The sequence below is a fragment of the Gasterosteus aculeatus genome, chromosome 4 (assembly GCF_964276395.1).
Source record: "Gasterosteus aculeatus chromosome 4, fGasAcu3.hap1.1, whole genome shotgun sequence".
In the NCBI taxonomy this organism is placed as follows: domain Eukaryota; kingdom Metazoa; phylum Chordata; class Actinopteri; order Perciformes; family Gasterosteidae; genus Gasterosteus; species Gasterosteus aculeatus.
Window position 1 is genome coordinate 32,681,942 of NC_135691.1, and position 24,166 is coordinate 32,706,107.

General features: G+C 45.3%; 1 protein-coding gene across 17 annotated transcripts; it reads right to left on the reverse strand.

Moving 5' to 3' along the window:
• Nucleotides 1-91: 91 nt before the first annotated feature.
• On the reverse strand, nucleotides 92-23,916 carry mybpc1 (myosin binding protein C1). Of its 17 annotated transcripts, XM_078100381.1 has the most exons (34): nucleotides 23,644-23,916; nucleotides 19,703-19,729; nucleotides 18,384-18,455; nucleotides 17,432-17,638; nucleotides 16,394-16,438; nucleotides 15,688-15,729; nucleotides 15,056-15,091; nucleotides 14,310-14,420; nucleotides 13,826-13,974; nucleotides 13,626-13,743; nucleotides 13,489-13,540; nucleotides 12,919-12,975; nucleotides 10,857-11,023; nucleotides 10,618-10,750; nucleotides 9,250-9,258; nucleotides 8,835-8,959; nucleotides 8,628-8,733; nucleotides 8,284-8,450; nucleotides 8,033-8,198; nucleotides 7,841-7,947; nucleotides 7,622-7,758; nucleotides 7,003-7,162; nucleotides 6,819-6,923; nucleotides 6,556-6,744; nucleotides 5,839-5,973; nucleotides 5,573-5,740; nucleotides 5,360-5,448; nucleotides 5,078-5,273; nucleotides 4,850-4,989; nucleotides 4,619-4,778; nucleotides 4,098-4,234; nucleotides 3,805-3,991; nucleotides 2,363-2,401; nucleotides 92-796 (listed from the first exon to the last, which is right to left on the reverse strand). In XM_078100381.1, exons 1-33 carry the CDS (start codon nucleotides 23,663-23,665, stop codon nucleotides 2,382-2,384), a joined length of 3,741 nt encoding a protein of 1,246 aa, XP_077956507.1. In that variant the 5' UTR covers nucleotides 23,666-23,916; the 3' UTR covers nucleotides 92-796; nucleotides 2,363-2,381. The 17 variants fall into 17 exon arrangements, with proteins under 17 accessions (XP_077956507.1, XP_077956508.1, XP_040030042.1 ...); XM_078100382.1 differs by lacking the exon at nucleotides 9,250-9,258; XM_040174108.2 differs by lacking the exon at nucleotides 2,363-2,401.
• Nucleotides 23,917-24,166: the final 250 nt, after the last annotated feature.

The window sequence follows — 24,166 nt, forward strand, 5'->3', positions numbered from 1 at the left end:
TGAACTAATTCTGTGTGAAAGCTTCCATTGTTTTCCCCAGACAGTTAGTCATAGTATTACAATCCAAACAAAAATAGTTCTCAGACCAAAATCACATTTAATACAACTTGTTTTTTATTGTAATGTGTGGGTCTTAATTACAAAGGTAAAATGCATGCGCACATAACTGAGCATCAATCAAACCTCAAGTCCAATATGAATCCAAAAAGCATAGTGTCATGCAGAATATGGACTGTGTGTAAACCTCTACATCAATTCACTTATTTGACATACAAACACTGAAACATTGTTTAAACACTCCCTTTCTCCCTTTTTTCAGACCCCAGAAATAAATTATTACCTTCAGCAAACACCCAACAAGAATCAAAATGTAAAGTATTGTCTCACTGTGCCATATATGGGCTTTGTATATGTTTGGTATTTTACACACTACATGTATTTATCAAAGCTAGACCCAAAACGCTGCATGCATCTTAGCTTACACAGTCTTTTGAACACAAGAGGGCGAGAAAAAAATGACCAGGATTTTTTATATTTCTATAGAGTTTTAGCTCCAAACTTGCACACAGCATGCCACACCACAGAACAGTCTCGCCATCGCTCCATCGTCCCTCCATCCAACCTTCACGCCGCTCAGGGGATAACTATCAGTGGCAGGTGCCTGCAAATCGTAAATGTCTCATTGCACTCGATCCGTTTTTTTACTTCTCTTGCTCGACAGTCTTCTCGTTCATGTACTTGTCAATCAGGTGCAGGGGAACTCCGCGTTTCATTAGTTCGTAGAACGTGAAGCCTCCTGAGGGACGAGAGGAAAGATTCTCTTATAATATTCTTTGGAGGGACAGGGGTGGAAGTGGGGAGTGAAAAAACAGAGAGGAAGAGGAAGGAGGATAGGGAAAGAAGAGCAAGAATATGACAGAACAAGAAAGAATGCAAAGAAGAGAGGAGTTCAAACCACTGGGTAAAGAGTGAGGGGAGGACAAGTATGTTGGCAATGCACACTCAGTTTGTAAACGTCTGCATCGGCTCAGGCTTGCAGCACCAGAGGCACAGTTGATACCACTGAAATAAAATGCAGGTCAAACGTCTCTAATGTAAATTTAGTCTAGTAATAATGCATTGTATATTGTACTGGGAAAATGCAACAACATTAAAAGTACAACAAAATTGCACTATTGTGGCTAATTGAGGAGGAGCACTTAAACCGAAAATACACATTCATATTTTAGAGGCTTATCTGATGTTGAATGAATACAATTTTGCTGAGAGAAAAAAAATACAAGCTGTTAAATCTGTCAAATAAATGTAATAGAGTTAAAATACGTAATACAAAAATAAGCACAATACCCAAACAAGATTTAGTATGAAGCGGTATGACGTGGAATTACTCAAATAAAGTTTCTAAAAACTGTTGCAAGAGGAACAAAACACTCGCACAACAACATGAAGTTACTGTACCGATCTCTGAGATATTCTTTTCTTTCTATTTTCTATTCTATTCAGGCTTGACTTAAACATTGATATCCTAACTTTGTAAAACTAATACCAAATAAAACTTTGTTACAATAATAATAATAATTGTGCACCAGCAACTTTAAAATAATCATAAGAAGTTTAAACTTTCAATGCAGCAACCAACTACCAAAAATATAAAAGGAATTATAGTTCTAGAATATAATGTACATAGTATATAAATCTATAATTTAATTGAATATATCTGCACTCTCCAACTATTTGAGCCATTCAGCCTGCCCCACATGAGCGTGCCATCCCTAAATGTTAAAAGATTTCTTTAATTACAGTATTTCCGTACATTGTACTTTTCACCACTGTAAGCTAAGAGATTCCACTTGAACTATAATGGACAACTCATAAGTCAGGTCCACACAGAATGTGGATATAACAGTATTAGAAGCTTTGTTTGGATCCTGTACAATTAGAAATTAATAGCGGAAAAAAAATCAACAAAATGTAAAACTAAAGCTCTGGACTTCTTGGCAAAGGTTAGCAAGTTTTGCAAAATAAATTACTCACCTTATCTGCTGCACACAAAAAATGAGCGGTAGTCTTTGAATTCACTCCATTGCACAGCAACAACTATGGGATCAGCTAAAGAGATTCCAAAACGGGGCTGTTAAAATTCAGCCAGGAAGCAGAACTGGGGAATAATTTGGCAATAGTTGTCATGCAGCAGTCGTCTTGCTTTGTTAATGCCCCCTTTCACATGTTCTTTTTCTGGCCCCTGCTTTGATAGTGAATAAAAGCTGCCGCAGTCCAACCGACTGAGAAAAGCCACAAGCAGGCTGAAAGATGCATAATGGATGACATAAGCTTCATATGCCAAAACCATATGAAAGCTTACCTTATATGAGAACATACATTCACAATTCTTGAGTTTGGACTGGGGGAGAGAGAAGAGAAGAGGGGTTAACAAAATGTTAACGTGGAGTTATAGGTGTGCACCAGGGAGTACTGCTGAGTTATTACTGAACTCTTTTATATGAGGAGTTAACTGTGTGGAATAAAGAGGACAGTGAAATCTGTGGAGAATAGTTTACACAAAACACAAAAACATCACAGCTCTTCATGTTATGCCTACTGAGGAGTGACTGGTGACAGACTGTGTGTTGTGATGATGAACAAGATGACCGGAGAGAAAACACAGGGGATAAACCTCTCCATGTGGTGGTGATGGAAATGTGTCACCAGATATTATGTGCACTGCACACAAATCAACGGATTATTGTTGGTTCATTATTTGTATTTATTTAGAAAATGATGTCCAGGAGTTGACTGCACCAACTGTTCATAAGTTCCAACAGCAATTGGTAAGTGGAGAGCAATTAAAACGGGTTGCTCCACACAAGTAGTTCTTACTAAGAGAATAATGTAACTTGAAGATCCAGGTCATTTCATACAAAGGAAATTTAGAGTTCACCTAACTGGTCATTTTGCCTGTGTGTTGACTCTGGATTCTTCTATTAAACCATTTTACAACTTAAAGGGCCCAATTATTTATTTAGGTGTTTTCCAAAAAAGGTGATTTATAGACATCTCTTTGCCAATGTATGTTAATGGTAAAATAACATGTCTAGGCCCCATGGAATCATAATAACAGACCCAGAATTTGTAATGAGTTTGGCAACTATGTAAACTATTTACTATTTTTATAGGAATGAACAGGGCCCAACTTCCACTGCTGAATCCATTTATCTTTACACATCTGGTTTAAGAGTCAAGAGTGAAAGAGATCTGATACTTGATTTAAATGCTCTGAAATTCCACAATTATACTACCATCTAAATGATTGCTTCTTGGATGTTGCTGCAGATGTTTCCTGGCAACCAATTTATACCATTCTAATATCTGGACTACTATAAAAGTTTTTCCATAGTTCTAATGGTGCAACCCAATTAAGAAATCCCCATAATCTGGTTATGAAGGATTTCCACACAACCGTAGCCATTAATTTATGAATAGCAGGTGCAGTTCAACCCAAATACTTACATATCCAGCGGCAATGGGGTTACCCTTTTGTAGACTGCTAACAAACTACAAACCCGACTGCACTCCAGTGGAGTTGGTTTCCCAGAGTCACACTAAGACATTGACTATTTTGTATAAAAAGGATTCTTTTGTATGTGTTTGTAGATAAAGAAAAAAAGACTTTTTTTTAGCAAAGGCACAGGCAAGAGGCAGTAGAAATTAAGAAATAAAACATTTAAGGTGAAAGGCTTTGAGAAACCAGACCTCAGACAGGTTCCCAGTATGGCCCACTGAGCTGCCACCCTGGTCCGCACTGACCTTTGACCTCCAGCTTGCAGTCCACTTGGGCCTCTCCCAGGTCGTTGATGGCCTTGCAGGTGTACATGCCGCCGTCATAGGGGCTGGGCTTCCTGATCTCCAGCGTGCACACTCCCTGGTTGCTAAACATGCGGTAGCGCGGGTCGTCAAGGATCGCCATCTTGTTCTTCATCCAGATCACTTTGGCCTGCGGTCAGATAACGAAACACGTCAGCAGCAAGAAAACAATCATTGTGTCCCGCCATAAAACACCCGTAACCCCCGCGCATGCGCTCTGAGCTTCTGGCACCTACCCTCGGGTTGGCTCGGACGCTACAGTTGAGAGTTGCGTTGTAGCCGGCGATGGCAAAAGTGTTGATCAGCGGCTGCGTGAACTTTGGCGGCTCCATGAAGTCGTGGTCGTTGTAGTCGTGCGTTTTCAACTGCATGCCTGTCGGGGTAAGGGTAGAGGAACGGGGTTGTGCATGATACTGTCTCTGAGCGGTATCATGTGGGAAAATCCCTAAGCGATGAGGGAAGGACAATATTTCTTTGTTTATCATCGTCTGAGTCTACAACACCGCTGTCAAAGGGCCCGTCGGTGTCACAGCCCCTCCACTTGCATTTTAAAGTGGCTGTGCATCAATTCAGGCTCACTTTAATCACTGACTGCCTTTCAGATAACTGTGGAAAAAGAACAGTCGGCAAATAAAGTACAACTTTATTGCCATTTGACACGTTAAATGCATGTCCTTTGCTCCAAGTTTTTCCCTTTGGAAGCATACTTCCCCATCAGAAATTGTCAGTAACCATCGCGATTTGCCATCGTTGTTACCTTCTTTGACGATGAGTGCGCTCTTCTTGGTTTGGGTGGCAGTTTCGCTCAGGCCACACATGTTCTCTGCAAAGATCCTGAAGAAGTACTCGTTCCCCACCACCAGCTCTGGGATGGTGATGCAGGTGCGATGGTAATGCTCTATGCACGTGTACCACTCCTGAAAAAAAGCAGATCGAAGCACGCAATTCTGTATTTGCAGTATAACATCCAGTCAAATTGATCACCTACCATTGTCTTCTTGTCTGCCTTTTGTATGGTGTAGCCTGTTATCTGGGCGTTGCCGTTGTCTTTTGGAGGAGTCCAGACCAGAGCCACATTTCCTCCCCAAACGTCCTCAATGTTCACACACTGAGGAGGCCCAGGTAGGTCTAACAATCAGAGACAACGATTGTGGTCTTTTTATTATCATTGTTTTAAGTTTAGGGAATATTTGCTGTAAAAAAAAAACTTCGTTACCTACGACTTGTATGTCTAGAACGGCAGTGTCCACGTGGTTTTCAACCTGCACAGTCATCTCATACTTTCCAGAGTGGCTGCGCTCCGCTTTACGGATGAAGACGATGCTGTCACAGTCCGTGTTGCGGATGTTGACGTGGGTCGGGTCTATGGCCGTGCCCTCTTTCAGCCAGGTGACCTTAGGCCTGGGCTTTCCCTGCAGACACCCCCCCCCACACACACACACACAGTCTATGGTTCTGCTCAGAGATACAGCGAACATTGACTGGAGTTTTGCTGTACCATAAACGGCACAACGACGTTGACTGCTTCTCCGACTCTACGAGTGTACGTCTGCTTCAGGTGTCGGGGGACGCGGATCTTTGGTGGTTCTGAGGTGGAAACAGACCGTTGGGCGTCAGTATTGATGTATGTTTTAATCGTTCCCTTCGTGATGTGATTGACAGCTGCGAAGCTTCATGTTTAAAATACTCCACGGCTGTTTTCGGAGCTCACCAATAACTTCTTTGACCAGGAGAGCGTGCTGAATGGTCCGTGGAGAGCTGGCTCCGGCAGCGTTGATGGCTTTGACTCTCACTAAGATTTTACTCCCAGTAGTCAAACCAGTGATGGTGTACTTAGTCTTCTCCGTCAGCACACTGTTGGAAACCTGCCAATCATCCGCTGTGGGGAGAAATCGGAACCGGTATCGGTTTTACCAAAGGGATGCTCAGACGGTCAAACAACTTCTGAAATCTTTACAAGACTTTAGGTGGCCTCACTTCCTTCAACGCAGTACTCCACTAAGTATCCGTCCAGACCGGCAGCTCCGATGGTTTCAGGAGGACGCCACTTCACGGTCACTGTTGTGTCGGTGACATCGTCCACAACCAGCATGGTGGGCTCACTGGTCACAGCTGGGTGGACGCAAAAGAGGTTTTGGAGATCAGAGGAGTCATAGCAACAAGCCAACGATGGGTATGAACGACATCGGAAAACATCCACTTTGGCAAGTCGCGAAGACGTGAGAGCGGCGCCTCTCGCTCCGGCTGGTATGCTCTGAATCCGCGTGTCAGAGCATACCAGCCGGGAACAAAAGTGTAGTCAGATCTCATTAGTCCGTGCTCTATCCATCTATTCTTGTATACACAATCATATATAACTCCTATTGAACCCTCTGACAGACCTGATCTCCTAAACCCCTAATCCGCAGATGATTTGGCAGCCGTTATAAAGACATATTTAATATCCCCTAAAGCTCCTGCATGTCCAGTGGAGGTCACTGTCAGAATGCTTGGGATGGTGGGCTAACAGCTGCGTTGCTGGGGTACCAAGGGCAGATCGCACACGCGCCGTCACCGACCCACTCTGTGAGATTTCCTCCACTATCGTGAAACGTCTGTTAGACGAACTGAAGCCTCTCGTAATGCCTTCGGGGACACATTACGGGCAGCAACAGCTCAAAGGCCGGCGCTTGTGGAGACGTGTGGTTCACTCACCGAGGGGAGTAAAGGCTTTGGACGGTTCGCTGGGCTTGGACACGCCGATGGCGTTGACCGCAAAGATCCGCACTTCGTACGGCACTCCTTCAATCATCTTCTTGGGTTCAAATGATGTCTCTTTGATCTGGTCGAAGTTGAGCCTCATCCATCTGGAGCTCTGTTTCTTCTTTCTCTCGATGAAGTAACCTTTAGAGGAGATGTTAGAAAGCTCGTCGTTTTACAACAAACATTTGAACCGTGGTAATAGGTAAGATGTTTACCTAATATTGGTGAACCCCCATCATATTTGGGCGGTTCCCATATCATTGAGCACCAATCACCACCCACTGCGGGTACCAAGGGAGCCTCTGGTGGGTCAGGGATGTCTGCAGAAAAAACATATGTATTTGGATTTAAGAAAATTTAAACGTAATTATCTACCTCTGCGGTTTTGTGATGACTCACCCACAACCTTGATTTTGACGCTGGCCGTGGCTTCGCCAGCCTCGTTCTGCAGGACAATCTTGTAGTTGCCAATGTCCTCGCGCTCCGTGACGTCAATCGTCAGGCTGGTCTGGTCGCCGCACGTCTCAGCGCGGACGCGATTGCCTGACTCAAGGATCACCTAAAACAAATAAAGTGAAGTGAAAATAACTATTCTACATCTTTTGTCAACAAATCCCATGAAAATACCAAGAATTGTATTCAATAGCGTATCACTTTTGCTTCAGTGTGCATCCATGAAACTTGAACTTATTCCTCTATTTAAGTGTTTAAGCTGTAGTTTATATTGAGTCAATCCCTCATATGCTGCCCTGCTGCTGGAAATACTCAAAACACCTAATGTCCATTAATCCGTGTCTTGAAATAGTCCTCATCAACGCCTCATTATTCCTGTTTGAGTAACGTTTGATGAAACCTCCTGCACAGCTGCTTTATCTAAAAATGAAAAGCTTACGTCTGAATTTAATGCACAGGATCGAGAAGTCGGGATATACTTTTTGTATGGATTGTTTCTTCATTTTTTATTTTTACTTGTCAATAAAAGAACACAAATAATCATAATGCCAGCTGTATTCTTTACCCTCTCTCCCTTCATCCACACCACCCTGGGGGCCGGTTCTCCACTGATGGGGATCTCCAGGCGAAGTTTGTTTCCCGCCACAATTGTCACTGTGTTGTCTGGGAAGTTCAAGCTCTCCAAATGCACCCTCGGCGGGTCTGAAGAACATTTAAATACGCCGTAAAAGTTAATGTCATGCTTCGTTTTTCTCAGTGTAAAAGATACGAACGGGTTACGTACCAAAGATGTGAATTTTGGCAGAGAGGCTCTGTGAGTATCCCTCGGGAACAAAAGTGTAGTCTCCTGCATCGTGAAGGGAGCCGGCCGCAATCTCAAGGCGATGAACCCTGGAGAGCCACGGCGACATTAGACATCGCCGGTGTGAAAACGTTTTTTGGACTGACCAGCGTTCGAAAAGACGGGCACGCGTACTTATTCCGGTGTACGATGTTGATGCGGTCATTGGGCTGGATCAGCTGGCCGTTTCTGTACCAACGGCCGGGCACGTTGCCCGGGGAAATCTCGCACTGCAGCTTGATGGGCTGACCGAGCAAGACCTTCGCATCCTCCAGGTCCCGGAACACCTTCAACGGTTTGACTGAGTGTGGGACAGAATGAGCCACGTTATCCTTTGAAAAAACGTGACGCAGATGTTGTGAAAAAGTGTCCGGGACGCTACGTACGGTCGACCTGCACGTGGGCTTCGGACGTGCCACCGGTGGCCATGACTGAGTACGTCCCGGTGTCCTCCCTGGAGGCGTCGTCGATCACCAGGAAGTGTTTCGTTCCTTCACACTTAACTCGGTATCTGGAGCGCACGCCGGTTGGAACCTCGACGCCGTTCTTCATCCTGAAGGAGGAGGAAGTATTTGGAAATGAGTCACATTCACGCACACAGAGTGGCCTGTCCTTGAATTTGGTTAAATGATTATTAAATGATTATTTAATAATAACCTTTAGCACTTTGAGCAGTCCAGTATAAGTTTTACATGTTCATTTTTTTGGTAAATCTTAAATTGGGTCTCACCATTTCACCTGAGCACCTTCTTCTGACACCTCGCACTCCAGCTCAACCCTCTCGTTCACTGTGGTCTTCACCGCCTCAATGTCTTTTACTATCTTCACTGGCAACTCTGTAGGACAAGAAAGGGAAAAACATCACAATTTAGTGGGATTTCTACACTGTTGCGCACAGTTCTTTATAGGTTAAATGAAGGTGAACAGGACGAGGTACCTTTGACAAACAGCTCTGTCGAGCATTTTTCATCTCCTGCAGCTACAGAATATGCTGCGTCATCATTCATGGAGCAGTTGTTGATAACCATGATCCTCTGTGTGCCCTTATGCTCAAAAATGTACCTAAAAAGAAGTGCATTAGTCACATCACTGGTCAACAACACTAAGAATGAAGTAATATACCAGACAATTTTCAATGTGAATGGGTTTTAATACCGGAACTTAAGTAAAGGAAACGTACGGAATCCAAAAATCATTCTTAAAATCAAAATTGAAAGCAGAAAACGTCATTGTTATGCTAAACATGCCTCAAGTGCACTTCACAAACCCAACAGTGAGGATGGAACGAGGGGCGGGATCACACCAAAGCACCGAGGTGGAGAAGGGAGAACGGACTGAACGGACGGACTTACTTCCTTTGACTTAAGGTCAGCGGCGGAGGCAGAGCGGGGCCGCGGCACGGCGAGTGTACAGAAGGTGATTATGGCGGACAGGAAAGAGCATCAGGATGAGACACACAGATAGAGAGACAGACACATACAGAGAGACATCGTGCTTGGACGGTTTTATGTACTGTAGCTGGCAAATAGTGCGAAAGGAGAGAGAGAGAGAGAGAGAGAGAAAGTTTATTACAGCGACGTCTTCTGAGCGACGAGCCCTGAAAACCAGTAAAACAGCAATAACCTCCCAGATGGCTTTAACTATGCATGGCTTTGATCAAAGGGCTCAGCTAATGAATGTATGCATTGTATCGGATGGTGTTTTAGAATAAATGTCTGTGCTTCTAATGTCTAATAAAAACGCTATAAACAAACCTTTTTAGCTGAGGGGATCATTTTCAATCAATTTGGTGTCAAAGCTTATTAATAGCCTTATATGTCACGCTGTAATGAGATGTATATGTAATAATTCTAATGACATATAAGATTCATAGTGTGTAAGGAAGGCCCACATATTAAAACATGCCAGCTGTATCAGCTTTAAATAATGAATTAATTTAATTATTAATCTTATACAATATTAATTATATCTATTTTAAAGATGCATCTTTTAATTTCTTTTTAAAGGGTTTTGTCAAACCACTATTTCCAAGGTTCAGAATAAGCTTCACTGTGTCAAGTCCCACACTAAAAAATTAGCTGATGATGTGAAATGTCTCCTTTCAGTCATAGTAGATTAAAGTACACATTATTTTTTAAGATGTATTTACTACGTAATTAAGTTTGTTCCAAAGCCATGCTTGGTTAAAGACCTGTAAAGGAGGCAGCATATTTTCCTGTACAGACGAGGACACCTACACACTGTATTTTCACCCAAACGTTGCTCTGGGGTCTTATACATGTGTGTACATATAAAGCGCTGGCATTTCATAATGTACCTTAAGCTACATTCACATCGCAGGGGAAAGTGTCTCCAATCAGATTTTCTTTTGCAAATGTAACTGTTTTCTTCCCAATAAAGCATGAATGGAAGGTCACTAGGCTGCTTTTAGGCTTACACATATTTCTATGTGGGTAAAAAAGTACGTCCGTGTGGCAGCTGATGTGTTTTTGAGCTCAAGTAAATTAGTGAAAAGACAAAACAGACCTGTGTGCTGCGAAACATCTTAACCATTTTGCTTTTGAGGGGTGAAAAAACATTATGTGAAAACACATAATATCAAAAACAAGATAGGCAATGCCACAAATGAAATGCATTTTCTTTTAAAAAGGCTTTCATTTGTGCCGCGTTGACGGCGAGAGGCGACAGAGGAGAGGCTCGAGGAAAACGTCGCGACATACTTGGGAGAAGATCTGATTTCCTGTCCGTTCTTGTACCACTTCAGGTCCACCGTGGGGTCGGCCAGGTCGACCACCAGGCGAATCTTTCCACCTTTGTCCGCCTGATACGCCGGATCCAGTTTCTTTGCGAAAGCTTTGAATAAGGTCGAAAGAAATGTCGCAAAGGAGTCAATCATCCCCTCAACCAGACACGAAGATCGACATTCTCCCCCCCCCCCCAAAAAAAGAAACCGACCTACCTTCGCTTTTCTTCACCTCTTTCTTCACCTTCTTCATCCTCCGCAGCAGACCCCTCAGGTCCGTGATGCCGTAGGTGAAGGCAATCTTCTCGTACTGGTCCGGCCGGGCGTTCTTCAGGATGTCCCACACGTCCACCTCTGGGACGTCGTCCTCCTGTTTGGGCTCCCTGGTGGAGCCGGACACGAGGAAAGCGACGTGAGGGCGCGAGTCGTCGGCTGGCGTCTGCAACGTGTCCCGAGGAACTACTCGCCAACCTCTAGAATGGCTGTTGGGTCGCTCTTAATCGTAAAGCGCTCTTTGGTTTAGGGTGTTATACCTCGTTCCTCGGGACATGTCGCACAAAGGGATGGGCACGGTGAGCTGTCTACCTGTGCAGAGACACTGGGGGGCTTTTATAATCTCTGTCGGAGGGTCAACTGTGTTCTAGCCAACGTTTAATCTAAAGTGTTTGAAACGTAGACGCGGAGCACAAATGACGAGGACTCGTTATTAATGCTAACCGGAAAAAAAAAGCATGGAAGTTATGACAAAAATGCAATCTAAGGGGAACTTTGAGGTTGAATATATCCTCTAAATGTGTGGTTTCCATTTGTTTTGTTAACCTTTTAATACAACGCAACATCTCCTTTTGAAACCCTTGTCACCTGTGGGAGTTTGCTGTTTGGTCAAAGAAAAAGAAGAGTTATTACATCTTTAATGTCCAAAATGTGGTCCATCACATGTGACCTGAGCCTCACAGAAGGTCCCTGCTACTGATCTCCATCCTGCTGAACCTCTACATCAGCGTCTCAGCAACTTACAAAGGCAAACACAAGGAGCAGCTTCATTTCCTATTCTCATAATATTCTATTGTCTTTGCCATTAAATCCACACATCAGTGATTCCATAAAAGGCCTTTCTAGGTTCCCAGCATGGATTGGGAAATATTAAATGGGAGCTGAATGAAGGAGGTCATTTAAATGGGGATCGTTTAGTGTGGATACAACACTTAAGAGTGTGTGTAGGCCCATCCCTTTGTTTTTTGTTGGTTTAAATGTGGTCACTCCAGGGATGCTCCGACACTGTTAGAGAACGACATGGAGGACGTTAGATCTGTGAGACGTTAGTTAAAGACGACGCCCTGGACATTAGTGGATTTATTAGTTTACACAAAGAACATTCAGACAGCTCTCTCTTTCACAGACATTTTCCCGAAATGTCTGAAAGATTGGAGGTGAATAGCGTCAAATATTATTCCAGTCTACGTTTGTACCTCTCATCTGTTTATTTTCAGGCAATTATGAAGAAGGCTGAAATAAACATGGCGGCATGACTCTATATGCATAAGTAAGCTGAGATAAAACGACTATGTAGAGATAACACTATTTTACAGCGTCATTACTCTATGGCCCACTGGCGCATCAATAATGATCCAAAATGGTTCCCCGGCGTCGCCTTCACGAGGCTTCGGGGTTCCCATTTCCGCCATTACCGATCGCCGCCGGAGCGGATAGGAATGCTGCCTTCAAATGAAGTGTTACCGTGCTACAGGAGGCCCACACGCTCTGCTCGTCCAATTCCTAGAGCTGCACGTCATGCTGGGGACTCTACAGGATTACAGTACTCACCCGCAGTAAGGTCTAACCGTTTTAAAACCTATGATTCTCTGTCTACTAACCTCTGATTTCTGAATATGTAGGGGGAGAAGAAGAGACAAGCCCAAAGTAAATGGACAATTTTGCCGCGTCACCTCCTTTGACTCCTAGATTTGCGCTCGCGCTTAAACGATGCTCCCCGTCGTCCGAGGAATGCACCGTGGTGAGCGCTCTAATGGCTAATACCAAATTCACCAAAATGTTAACAAATACAAGTTTAACACAACACAACTTATTCCCAATTTACTTGGACGATTGATTAATGCATGATTGTCCTCAACTGGGCAGAAGACAAAAGACACGACGTTTATTACGATGATATTTTTGCTTGTTGCGCCATCAAATGTGAAGAAATGCGCGTGCCGCTTTTAAAGCGGCCGGATACAATCAAGGTAAAAAAAACTCTGTGTCGGGATTTTGTTCTCACCTATGTTTAAGGAGACCACTAAAGTCAAGCTCCCCTGCATCCTCTTGTCCTTCACTGCTGTTGTTAACAAGGAGAGATTAATACAGATTCAATCAGAGTTGAAACTCTTAAGGCACGATAAAACAATGCTAATAGAGCAACACAAAGATCGATGCGTTAGCGCCGAGCTAACACACGATTGACGCTGACACAAAACCACTTCATTTGTCTTTTATGGATAAAAGCTCGAAACAAGGTGTTTTGTGAGAGGCATTTTTTCGGAGTGAAAATATTGCCACCCGTGCAGCAATATTGTAAAACCGGGACGCTTTGCGTTGCTTTCCTGAACACATTGTTTGGGGTTGTGGGGGGGTTTCAAATGCAAGAGTTGGCCTTCAATTACACAGTTGGCAGGTTGAGTTGTAATTATCTTTTAGAGAGGTTAATGACAATATTACAACCATGTCGTCACACTTAAATCGGGTACAATATGAAATATTTCTTCACTTTTCAGGAGCGTTTATTGTTTGTTCAGTTTGAAGAGAAAAAAAACAAACAAAGAACTGTCGCTGTTCACAGTTCTTTTGTTACCTTCTTTTGAAAGCCGATCGAATATCAATATTCTGTGAGCCCTGTTCAGCTTCTGTAAGACAGCAACAACACACGTTCCAGTCTGTACGCTGTTCAGCCGTCACGACAAAGTGATGCCGCGCGGCGCCTCAACAAACCTTTAACTTCCAAGTCAAAGGAGCAGCTGTCAAACTTGTCCTTGTAGGTGACTTCACACCTGTAGTTTCCAGCGTAGTTGTCTTTGGCCTTGACGATGTGCATCTCAAATGTGTGGATCTGCCGGGGGAGATATAAAGAGATGGGGGTATAAAGGGATTACTGTGAGGTAGGAGCTGTGACAGGCTTTGCTGTACGGTACCTTGGTCAGTCGGTCAAAGGTTTCTTTCAGCTGTAAGTGCTTTCCTGTCTTGCTAGCCAGATCCATCCATTTTCCTTTGAACCACTTGATTGTGGGTTTGCGGAGGAGATCTTTGGCCTCCACCTTGGCAACAAAGGTGATGTCTCCACCTTAAGTCACGGAGAAACATGGCGTGATGAAGTATCCAACAACCCAACCAATAAACCATGAATGTCACACTGAACGCTTAATGTAATATGAAACTGTGGGGGCACTATGATCTCAAAATTCATATTAATTCTGCCCTTATTTAGAAATGTTGATGCTGAGGTCATTGCTCATCTGGAAGTATAGTTTGACACTTTACTTTATGTGATTTTTAAGAGGTCAATAGTCATTTTAACGGTTGAAGTTGGCATAAGGACTGTAAAAAACTTCATCAATTTGATTCTTCACACGGGGGGACTATGTATTTTCATCTCCTCAGGGTTGTTCCACCACTCACCCACGAGGATGACGGCACTTTGGGGACTCTCTATCAGCAGGGTGGACCGCGGCGGGGTGTCCACGGGCTTGTCCAGGTCCTCGGGGCCCTGGCCGTCTCCCAGAGACCACACTGGGCAGTCACGAGAAACACAACACACCGTCACAATGCTCTCCGTCGTCGCTGCGCAAGCAGCGCAGCTGAAGAATCTATAAACCCGCCGTTTACTTTTCAATTAAAAGCTTCGTTCTCGCCAGGGGAGAATTACAACAGGAAGACGGACATTCCTCTCTGTCAGTCATCACTTCTTCATTCAACAGAAACCATGAAACAGACACTGAGACACAAAGAGGTCACATTTAAAGGACGTTTTCCTGATTCTTGAGTCTTCTTTGTGATGGCAGAAATGGTCTGAGTGTGTTTGAATCTCACTGTTCCCCATTTATGCGAGTTCAATGTTGACAAAATGATCCGTTGAATGTTGCCCGCTTCCTTTCAATCACTTTTACCAATGAAGAAGATTTAATTGGCCAACAAACTGTCGTTGTTCGGGAAACAATCTTGTTGACGTTGCACAACACAGCGATGAGTCGCATCAACCCGGCTGCCTCTAAATTGCTGGCACGCCTACATTTGAGCAGCTGTTATGAAAATAGGGAACCCGGTTCAGCCGCAACGAGATTTTTCCGATGCCGATCTTCCCCTCTGAGGTTATTAGAAAAGGGCATGATTTTCATATCAGTGTTTTTCAGCTAACACTTCATTACCTGAGTCTTTTCTCCCCATGGCCGGCACGCTATCATCTAAACAAAGACAGAGAGAAATTTACAGCATATTTTAAGGAATATTACTGTAAAGTCCACTGAAGCAAGCACGCACAAAAGTAAAAGCAGCAAGCGATCAGGGATTCGCGAGGATTGATCGAGCAATTCTGTACGGAAAGTGTTTTTAAAACAAGCTTTATCCTGTAATAATGACTGATTGCGGGCGACACTTTGCGATTGGCTGGCGACCAGTCCAGGGTGAACCCCCGTCTATCGCCCGAAGTTGGCTGGGACAGAGTCCATCCCCCTGGCGACCCCGTGTGCAGGATAAGCGGTGTGCAGATGGATGGATGGACTGACTGATCGCCAAATCGAGATCCGACTGTTATGATCAGAAGTCCAAACGTGCTCACATAAATGGCAATTTATGTGTTTAGACAAACAAAAGTAATTTGTAGGAGAACAGGTGTGTGTTAATGTGTTAGCCAATTACATTTTGACCATCGCCACTTTCTTTGTATGGACAAGCGTTCTTCCAGACACACATGTTTCCTTCAGTCAGCGGGGAACCGGACTCAGAGTCGGCTAATGGTTTCAGGGGAAGTAAAGGGTGGTAGTGAACAGAGGAGTCTTACTAGGCAGCTCAATTGACAGTTTCTTGAGCGAATTGGCGTCCTCTGTGAAAAAAAGCAGAGTTATTGTTGAAATTAATGAGGATAAGATCAACTACTGAGGGCGGTTTGGTGGATATTCGTCTACATCCGGGTGAGTTCTACGCGCTGCTGCATGTTCTCCATCGGAGAAGTATCTGTTCCTTTCCACTCGGAAGCTAAAACCACATGTCACTCGTCTTTAAAAGACGTATAAAGTATAGACTTTACGTTACAGGCTAAATGCTTCACTGCTCTCTAATTACTTTTGGGAAGACAGAGAATAAATGGATAAGACAAGATAAGACACAGCAAGTAACACTTCACATTTTGTCGTTTACAAAATCTGAAGTATCAGTTTAACTATATTAAAAATCACACATTTACTATGTGTATGTCCGCGGTTTTGGACATACATCGGAATATTTCACATGCAAATCTGCACAAACACATTTATACCGTTTTTCTGTGGAGTTGCATAGATTTGAGTCTTTTTGTGAAATTAAATGAATCATTTCATTTAGCTATTCTTACCTCGCCACAATATAGTGCACCGACAAATAAACTGAATCAAGTAGAGCGCTCTTCCCCAAAAAGTACTCAAGAGGTGATCGATGTGAGCATGACTCCTCAGGGGGGGAGGAGAGGAGCAGCACATTAGGAAGTACTGAGGGCTGTCTAGGGTACCAACCTGCTCGGGGTGTTGGGGACGGGGTAGAGGCTGCAGCATCATCATCTGTAATGAAGGTGTAACGGACAAATAGACCCACCTATCAAAAAGCTCCATTTCCATCACTGGCAGGCCGAAGAGCCACAAGACTGACGGAGCAGCGCATGCGAGAAGACACGCCTCTGAGTGGAGTACGACATGCAGCTCTTGGACACGAGGAATGGGACCAAAATATCAACTGGTGGTTTGACCTTATCTGCTGTAGCTCTCACAGATAAAACAGTATGTGATCATGCACGGTCATTACAGCGAGCTTCTCACGCCGCTCAAACAAAAGCACGAGCTGTCTTTCCCAGTGCAGCGCAGAAAACACACACACACACACACACACACACACACACACACACACACACAAACACACACACGGGTGTATCAAAAACAAATCAACCGTAAAGCAGCAGACGCAACCCAAATTTTGCCACAACAAAAATAAGCTCGAGACCAAGCCAGAAGCACGATATGAGCTTTTACACCTGAGCGCAATTCATTCCAACTTACCTTGGAGATAATACATAATGGACACCAGCCGACTGGCTGGTATTGAATACTTTATTTAGCGTGTGTTTGTTCTACCTCTCCCTCTACATTCATGTTTCTGGATGAGAGAATGAAACGTTCTATAACTCACCGTGTGCACAATTTGCGTCCCCTTCATTTTGCCATTTTAGGTATTTAATTTAGTCTTTATTTATTAGAAAACATTACTTCTCATTCATTAGTTGAGACATCTGAAACTCCTCGGAGGCGCAAGTATATACGTTTTTTTACTCTCTCGGATGTCTGGGTGCATTTAAAGAATCGCAAGAAGCAATTTAGAGATGGATCCAACCAAGTGAAGTCCGGTGCTTTTGGAGAATTCAAACCCGGGCCACAGATCAACAACTGAGATGACTAGTAGGACCTTCAGGACTTGTTTGCATTTTAAGTGAAAGAGCTAGAGGGGTAACCATGCATTTCAGAGAGAAATGGGAATCACTCAACTTTAAAAGCAATACTCACCAGTTGGTGGGGGGGAGCAAGGGCCCTCTTCCTTTACAGCAGAGCTACCGGACTCCACTTGCTCTTTTACCCCGACCCCACCCGGCTGTGGTTGGTTTGAGCCTTTCAAGGCGGGGCTCGGTTCCCGAGCCACCACAGCTTGTAATGGCTCGGGCTCTGGTTTCTTCCCATCAGTCTCTACTGGCTCTTTCCCCTCTGCTACCGCTTCTGTGCAGCAGACAAAGCGCCAAGCTGGAGCAGCAAGCATCGACACAACCACCGGGGAGCCTTGCCAAATGATGCTTGCTCAAACAAGGTGGGTGTAAATAGCTGATGACCAGATAGTCGCGACCTCAATTGGTGACATTTTATGGAAATACATCCAAGAGTTGGTGAGATATTTCAGTCTAAACCATTATGGTGGACTGACCGAATGAGTTTACCTGCCATAGAACCACAAGAACAACCCAAATCGTTCATTCAAAATGTCCAAAATGTGTAAATAAAGCACAAAAATGGCCATTGATGTCACGTATGAGTGGCGCCGACGGAGCAACTATCTGGTCATTGCATATCTTATCCTGCAAAGTGATCAAGGAAGTAGGGATTTACTGACTCGCACCGTTGGTGTCCGAGTCGAACCCAATTTCCCCGAACCCCTCTGCTCCCTCCTTGGCTGATGACTCAGCACGTCACACAGTTGCACCAACACAAAGACGGCCACGAGCACGAGTTACTGTCAGCGCCAAGCGTCGGGGCGAAAAGCAGGAAGAGCAGCGCAGGCACGTGAATATGTGCACGGCGAGCGTTCTTACAGCCGACCCAAATAACATACGAGGTGAAAAGTGCAGCTTCCGGCCTCGCAGAGTGAATTAATTAAGAAGAAAAAACTGTGATCGCACACACAAAACGTGATGTGAATGTGCAACAGAACTTTGGGGAGGCGTGGGTGGGGGTGTCAGGGTTTACCCACCTGGGGGTGGAGAAATCTCCAAGGAAATCTCAGGTAGGGGCAGGACACCGTTACTGTCTGGGGCAACACTTTCTGAGCATGTGACAAATATATAGTGGTGGATGGAACAGCTGCTTTTGAGGAGCACAAAAAGATTCAGCATCTGCAGTGCTTCTCTCAGTCAAAACGCACACATTGGAACCAACACACATCGTGACGCGCAAACGTGTGCCGGCTCACTGATCTACTCCGACCCGCCTGCACCTCGTCACGCACACGTTATCACTCCATTCTCACCTTTAATACAACCCAGGTAAAAAACAGAATTTCAAGAGAATTGTGTGCTGTTAATGTGTCAGGATTATGCTAATGAAGTTATGTATATGAATTTAAATGCATATTGAAAAACATGACATCATTTCAATGGCGACTCCCACCATTGAGATGTTGTGGAGTAAGCAGTGAATGTTGTAGCATCACTACAACACCCACTGGAAGTCTCATGCATCATCAGGCAGTGTTTAGGCCTACATACATTTTATAACTGTCCTCATAACCTTTTTGAGATATGGCCGGCATGTGTTTGCAACAAGAGAGGAACTGCACTAAAAAGGCGTCGCGGATGGATGGAAATGCATGTAAACCCTTTGTTTGTGTGTTCCTGTTTTGTATTTGGCAAACAACACATGATTGAGTGTTACAGCAGTGGGATCACGCAGCGTAACGGATGACATCACAGTTACTAATCCCATAGTGCTCGTGTCAGCCCGAGACATGTACTCAGTCTGATTGTGGACATGTTGATCGGTGACTCCACAGCTTCAGCTGATAATTCTGAGAAATCTGACTAATTTACCACAGGATTTCTTTTTTTTTTTTTTTTTTTACTCTGAGCTCTCCGCCCATCCGACCGTGCGCGGGCCTGAAGACGCTGCACATCCAAGGTCAAACCCCAGCGGCGGCAGAAAGCCAGCAGCTACATGCCGGCACCTTGCTCACATGGGGCGGCCCGGGGAGGCAGCTGAGTCAACAGAGACGGATCAGCGGGCCGGCGGGAGGAATGTGAGAGCTGCTGACGTCGCCGCTGAACGCCGTGGAGCGCAGCAGCGCGTCCCTACTGCCGACTCTTGGCTGCAGTCCTATTTCACTGCGTTCGTGCATTTTGGTGCAAATTCAGAGCTGTTTCTTCACTTTGTCCCCCTTTCACCTGTGCGTTATTTAGATGAACACATGTCTGTCGTTGTGCACGCTGCACTTTGAGCAGCTACAATCTGCTGCACCGTAATGTGACAGTGAGAGAGAGAGAGAGAGAGATTAGACGGCTGTCGCCCTCCACTCACCTTCAGGCTGGCCGTTTGCCGTCTCGTCTAAAAGAAAAAGAAGAAACGAAAAACATCACCGTCGAAACAACAACAGATGATCGCTAGATGATCACTCACGGATGCCTGTCCGTTTGTGCACGTTGACTTTTTTCGAATACGCAATCAGCACCGGGCCGAATCCTCCTCGTACCGGATGAGTGGCTCCTCGTGCTCGTAACTGATGACGAGAGAGGCCCGCATGACCAACGTGATCTCCAAAACCTGCTCGTAAAAATGTATGCGAAAATCTTGAACATACAAATTCGTAACAATACATACGAACTGGCGCCCCTTGAGTGAACAACACTGGATTTTTTTGAGGGGGTTAGCGTTAGTATTCTATTCTTACAAGTTAACATTGATTTCTCGTTAAACATGCAATCATAACACGCTTATTTTACATCGTTAGACTTCACAAAGTGTGTTTACGGGGTGCAGGTCCTCGTTCACTTTGAATAGGGTGACGTCATCAGTCGCAGTCCGTATTCATTTCGTATGTATCACTACGAATTTGTATGTTCAAGATTTTCGCATACATTTTTACGAACAGGTTTTGGAGATCAGGCTGGGATGACGCACCATTTGTTCGCCCTCTTGCCTCGTCTAGACTTGTGAAACTAATGGTGGTGGGGTAGCATCAGAGAAACGCTTGGAGACGACACTCAAAGCCTGCAACGGGACTCAATGCGAAGGCCTCCGCGGGTCGCAGCGTCCGTGCATGCCAGACCCGCACCGAGTGGGTTAAAATGGACGTCTCTTTGTTATTGCTGGGTCACAGGAGCGCAGAGCCAGCGAGTACCAGCTCGTTGTCTTCACATGCCGCCAAATACCGACGCTTTGTCACGCCCCTCGCGCTCTCCGGTGACTACAGCGCAAACCCATCTGCGTGATTAGTGGAGCGGGATGACGACCGGAAGGCCGTTGCTTGAGACCCGTGTTCATGTCCAAAGACGTTGTTGAGTTCATTTGAAGTGAACCGTGATGTTTTATTTTGCAAACATATCTTGTTGTTGTTTGGGGTCAACCACGTTTAGTTGAGTGCGCCAACAGTGGAGCGCGGTGGATTGACACTTTGCGCTGAGAGTGACATAAAGGGTCCCGACCAAGCGTCACTATGTGACGGGTCGAGAGCTTGTTGAACTTGGACACGTGGGGGCTTCGGACATCTGGAGGGGCCTGTTCTATACTCTTTGCTATGTCAATGCACTGACAACGCCTACATTTATGTGTATTTAGGGCGACCACGGCTCTGTTGCATCCCATCACTCCGCACAGACAGATGCTTCTATGTTTCTGCTTTATAATTGAATTTAATAGATTTGATATTTGCAGGGAGGAGGGCAAGTACAGGTACAGCTCATTAAACGGGGATTTAAGAGTAGTATTCCTTTAATATTAAAACAAAAGTGGTTAAAAAATATACCATTATATCGGCTTTAGTTGCCTAAAAGACGTTTGGCAAACATCTCAATGGATAGAACCTTAAAGTTTAGAAAAGCCTCCCTAGACAGTCTCAGTCTCTAGCAGCTGCTTGTGCCCCGTCTATGAATACTGCACCCCCCCAGGTCCATGTATGTCCGCTGACTACACACCGTTTTTCACAGCTATTTTCCTCCCGTCGCTTCCAAGCTGCTGAAATCCCTCCAATTGAAACTATTCCCTCTGTGCATTCTTCTTCAAAATTAGCTGTGCCCCCACCTCACTTCCAAACAATGCATCGCTGGCCGGCGGGCCACAATCCTGCGGGGTCACGTCACGCCCCCCCGAGAATGAGCCCGGCGCTCCGTCTCGTCTCCACCCAGATAATGAGAGAAAGAGAGAAAGGTTTTGTTTCCCATCTGAGGACTCCCGGTGCAGCTGACGGGACTCCAGGTATTTTCAGCTGTCGTCCCTGCTGGCGCGCAGACAGAAGGGCTGAGCCGCCAGTCGGAGGCTTCATTTTTCCAAATAATGACCTTTATTGCTTTAACACACTGACATGAGTTACGTTATGTTATGTTTGCCCTTGTTGTGCCTGCGGGGTTTACTTTAGGCTCGGTTATGCGAGAGGAGCTTCCATGAGACTCCAAGAGTCTGAGGACTCGATGAGCGCTGCACTTAAGTGGCAATTAGCCGCTGACAAGCCGGCCCCCCATGTATCGTGGATTTGTGAGATGTTGTTGTGTAACACAAAGCAACATTTCAAAAAGACAGAGCCCCGGGGAGAGTGATGGACCTCGGGGACCGTAAACACCACGAGTCGAAGACAAGGGCTCGTTGGCGACTGAAACCCTAAACTGAGTGGCAGCTGAGGAACAGCGCCGCCGGGCTCCTCCGGGCTCCTCCGGGCACGGGGTCAGACGTTTAATGGGGAGATGTCTGACCTCTGGGCGATCCCACCTGAGCTGAGGGCGGCGTCTGTTTAGTCGTGTGGCGACAGGAAGAGGAGGAGGGGGTCGGGCGGTTGTGGTGGGGGGAGACGAGCAGGGAAACAAGGGATGGGGATTAAAAGGGCGCTCATTCTGAACTATTCCAGGGACAAGAATCCGCGTCCCGAGAGATCTGCGGGCGACTCGGCCGCTCCGTCATCTCTGGTTGGGACTTTTTAAAGGCTCGACAGTGGGGTGTCTAAAACAACACCGCTGGCCTCCTCCACTTCAGCTGTTCCGCCTCGTTTGAAGAACAATACTTTTCTGCTGTCATTTATCTGCTGCTCTGCGGGCCATGCTGCTATTTGCGGGAGGCGTTTGTGGCCGACTGGAATCCGCAGCCTCCATCTCCCCTCAGCTTTGTCTCTGAGGGGGATCAGGGATGTTTACGGCTGTGGATGAAGACAACGGCGGCAATTGTCCAGAGCACAATGATGCGTCGAGTTCAGTTGATCCGCACATCATTGGGGGATCTAGGTTCCCTCGTGCTTTGGGGAACGTATATTCTTTCGTATAAAAGAGTAATAAGAGAAAGCAGGCGAAATAGCAAACGTTAACCAATTTTAAAAGTTTAACGACCACTGTTCCAAATTACAGATGTTCTGCAAGGATTTTAAAACATCCCCTTAATACGCCACCGTCTATCCATAGATCAATAAAAGAAAGACTCAAGCAATGAAGTCAAAGGTAGGAACTTCAGAAGGAGCAGGACAAGAAGAATCCCTCCGCCAGGTGTTCGTATCTGTGTACAAATCATGCCCAACAGCCCCCTGGAGGATGACAAGTTTATTAAAAACTTGTATCATCTGTCACCAGGAAAGCTTCCAAAGATCCAAACGAAATGTCCCGTTCCCTCTACATGGGCATGTCTGGGTCTACGGGCGGACCCCCCCCGGCGATAGAGCTGGACTAAAGGGGAGGGGGTCGGTAACACCATATCGTAATGACAGACAAGAGGGGATTTAAAGGGAATGTTGATGGAGTCGATGGTACAGATGAGTGACGTTGTGGTGTGGAGGACAGGGGACGGGTTAAGTTGAATAAGGAGTTGATTAACGGGAGTTTGTTGGGGGGGCAGGTCCGACAGATCGACCCTCATAGATCATCAGAAATACAAACACAACCAGATTGTCATTTACGCTCGTACAGCCCAGTTGCATCATCCTTCGCAGGTCTCTGCGTCTGTCAGGCTCGGCGCTCATTGACATTCCTACGCTGCGCTTCATCGCCGTGTGTTTCTCCAGTTGGATCACACAGACCTCACATCTTCTCCCGTTCCCCGCGACGGCAAAAACATGCGTGCATCAGTAATACAATACAATCCAAAAGTCACTTTGATTGCTATGAACAAGCTGGCATGGAAAGCCATAAAGTGATGGACTAACTTCGCTCATGCAATGGAAAAGGAGGTGAATAAAAACAGCCAATAATTCAAAAAGAAATGAATTTTTGATGTCAAATCAGTTAAAACCTTAATTTTGTCGGTCACATAGTGAGAGAAGCAACTCCTACCTCTCTTCGTGGGCTCTGGCATCTTGAGCCGCGTCCTGAGAAAAACAAAAGCGGCGAGGAGTCAAAAGCTGCAGGTCGGTCGAAAGGCGCCTTGAAAGTGACGCGGGACTGCAGGAGGCCGGCTGAGGCGCGGCAGCCCTCTCGTCCAGGAGGGAGAGAGACGGATGTAGAAGAGGATAAAAGGCTCTGGGAGCCCTCGGACCAGAGTGGTGGGAGATGAGGAGCGCGCAGGGATCTCCGTGGGGGAGGAGAGGAGGACCGGGGACAGATCCAGGAGGGACAGGCTTTCAGGCCTTATATAGAGAGGGGAGATGCTCCTCCTCTCTGTGGTGGTCGCTGCATCACTGTACCCGAGTAAATGCTATCCAAATAATGCTTCTTTAATTTTTAGATTAAAGTTCAATGTATTAGTTTCATAGTTGAAGCAAAGAATTACACAAATTTGACATAAATGAACAGTTTTTGTTAGTTGGCTGTATCCATTCAACGTATTCATTATAGACCCGGTATGTTATCATTACTT

What these genes read in the sequence shown, in the direction of transcription:
- mybpc1 (XM_040174108.2), bottom strand. Translation starts at nt 23,665, where the DNA reads ATGCCAGAGCCCACGAAGAGAG. An exon ending in TGCCAAAATTCACATCTTTG is followed by an intron (nt 7,759 to 7,840) that starts GTACGTAACCCG and finishes AATGTTCTTCAG; the next exon opens with ACCCGCCGAGGGTGCATTTG. An exon ending in ACGTCGTTGTGCCGTTTATG is followed by an intron (nt 5,274 to 5,359) that starts GTACAGCAAAAC and finishes GGGTGTCTGCAG; the next exon opens with GGAAAGCCCAGGCCTAAGGT.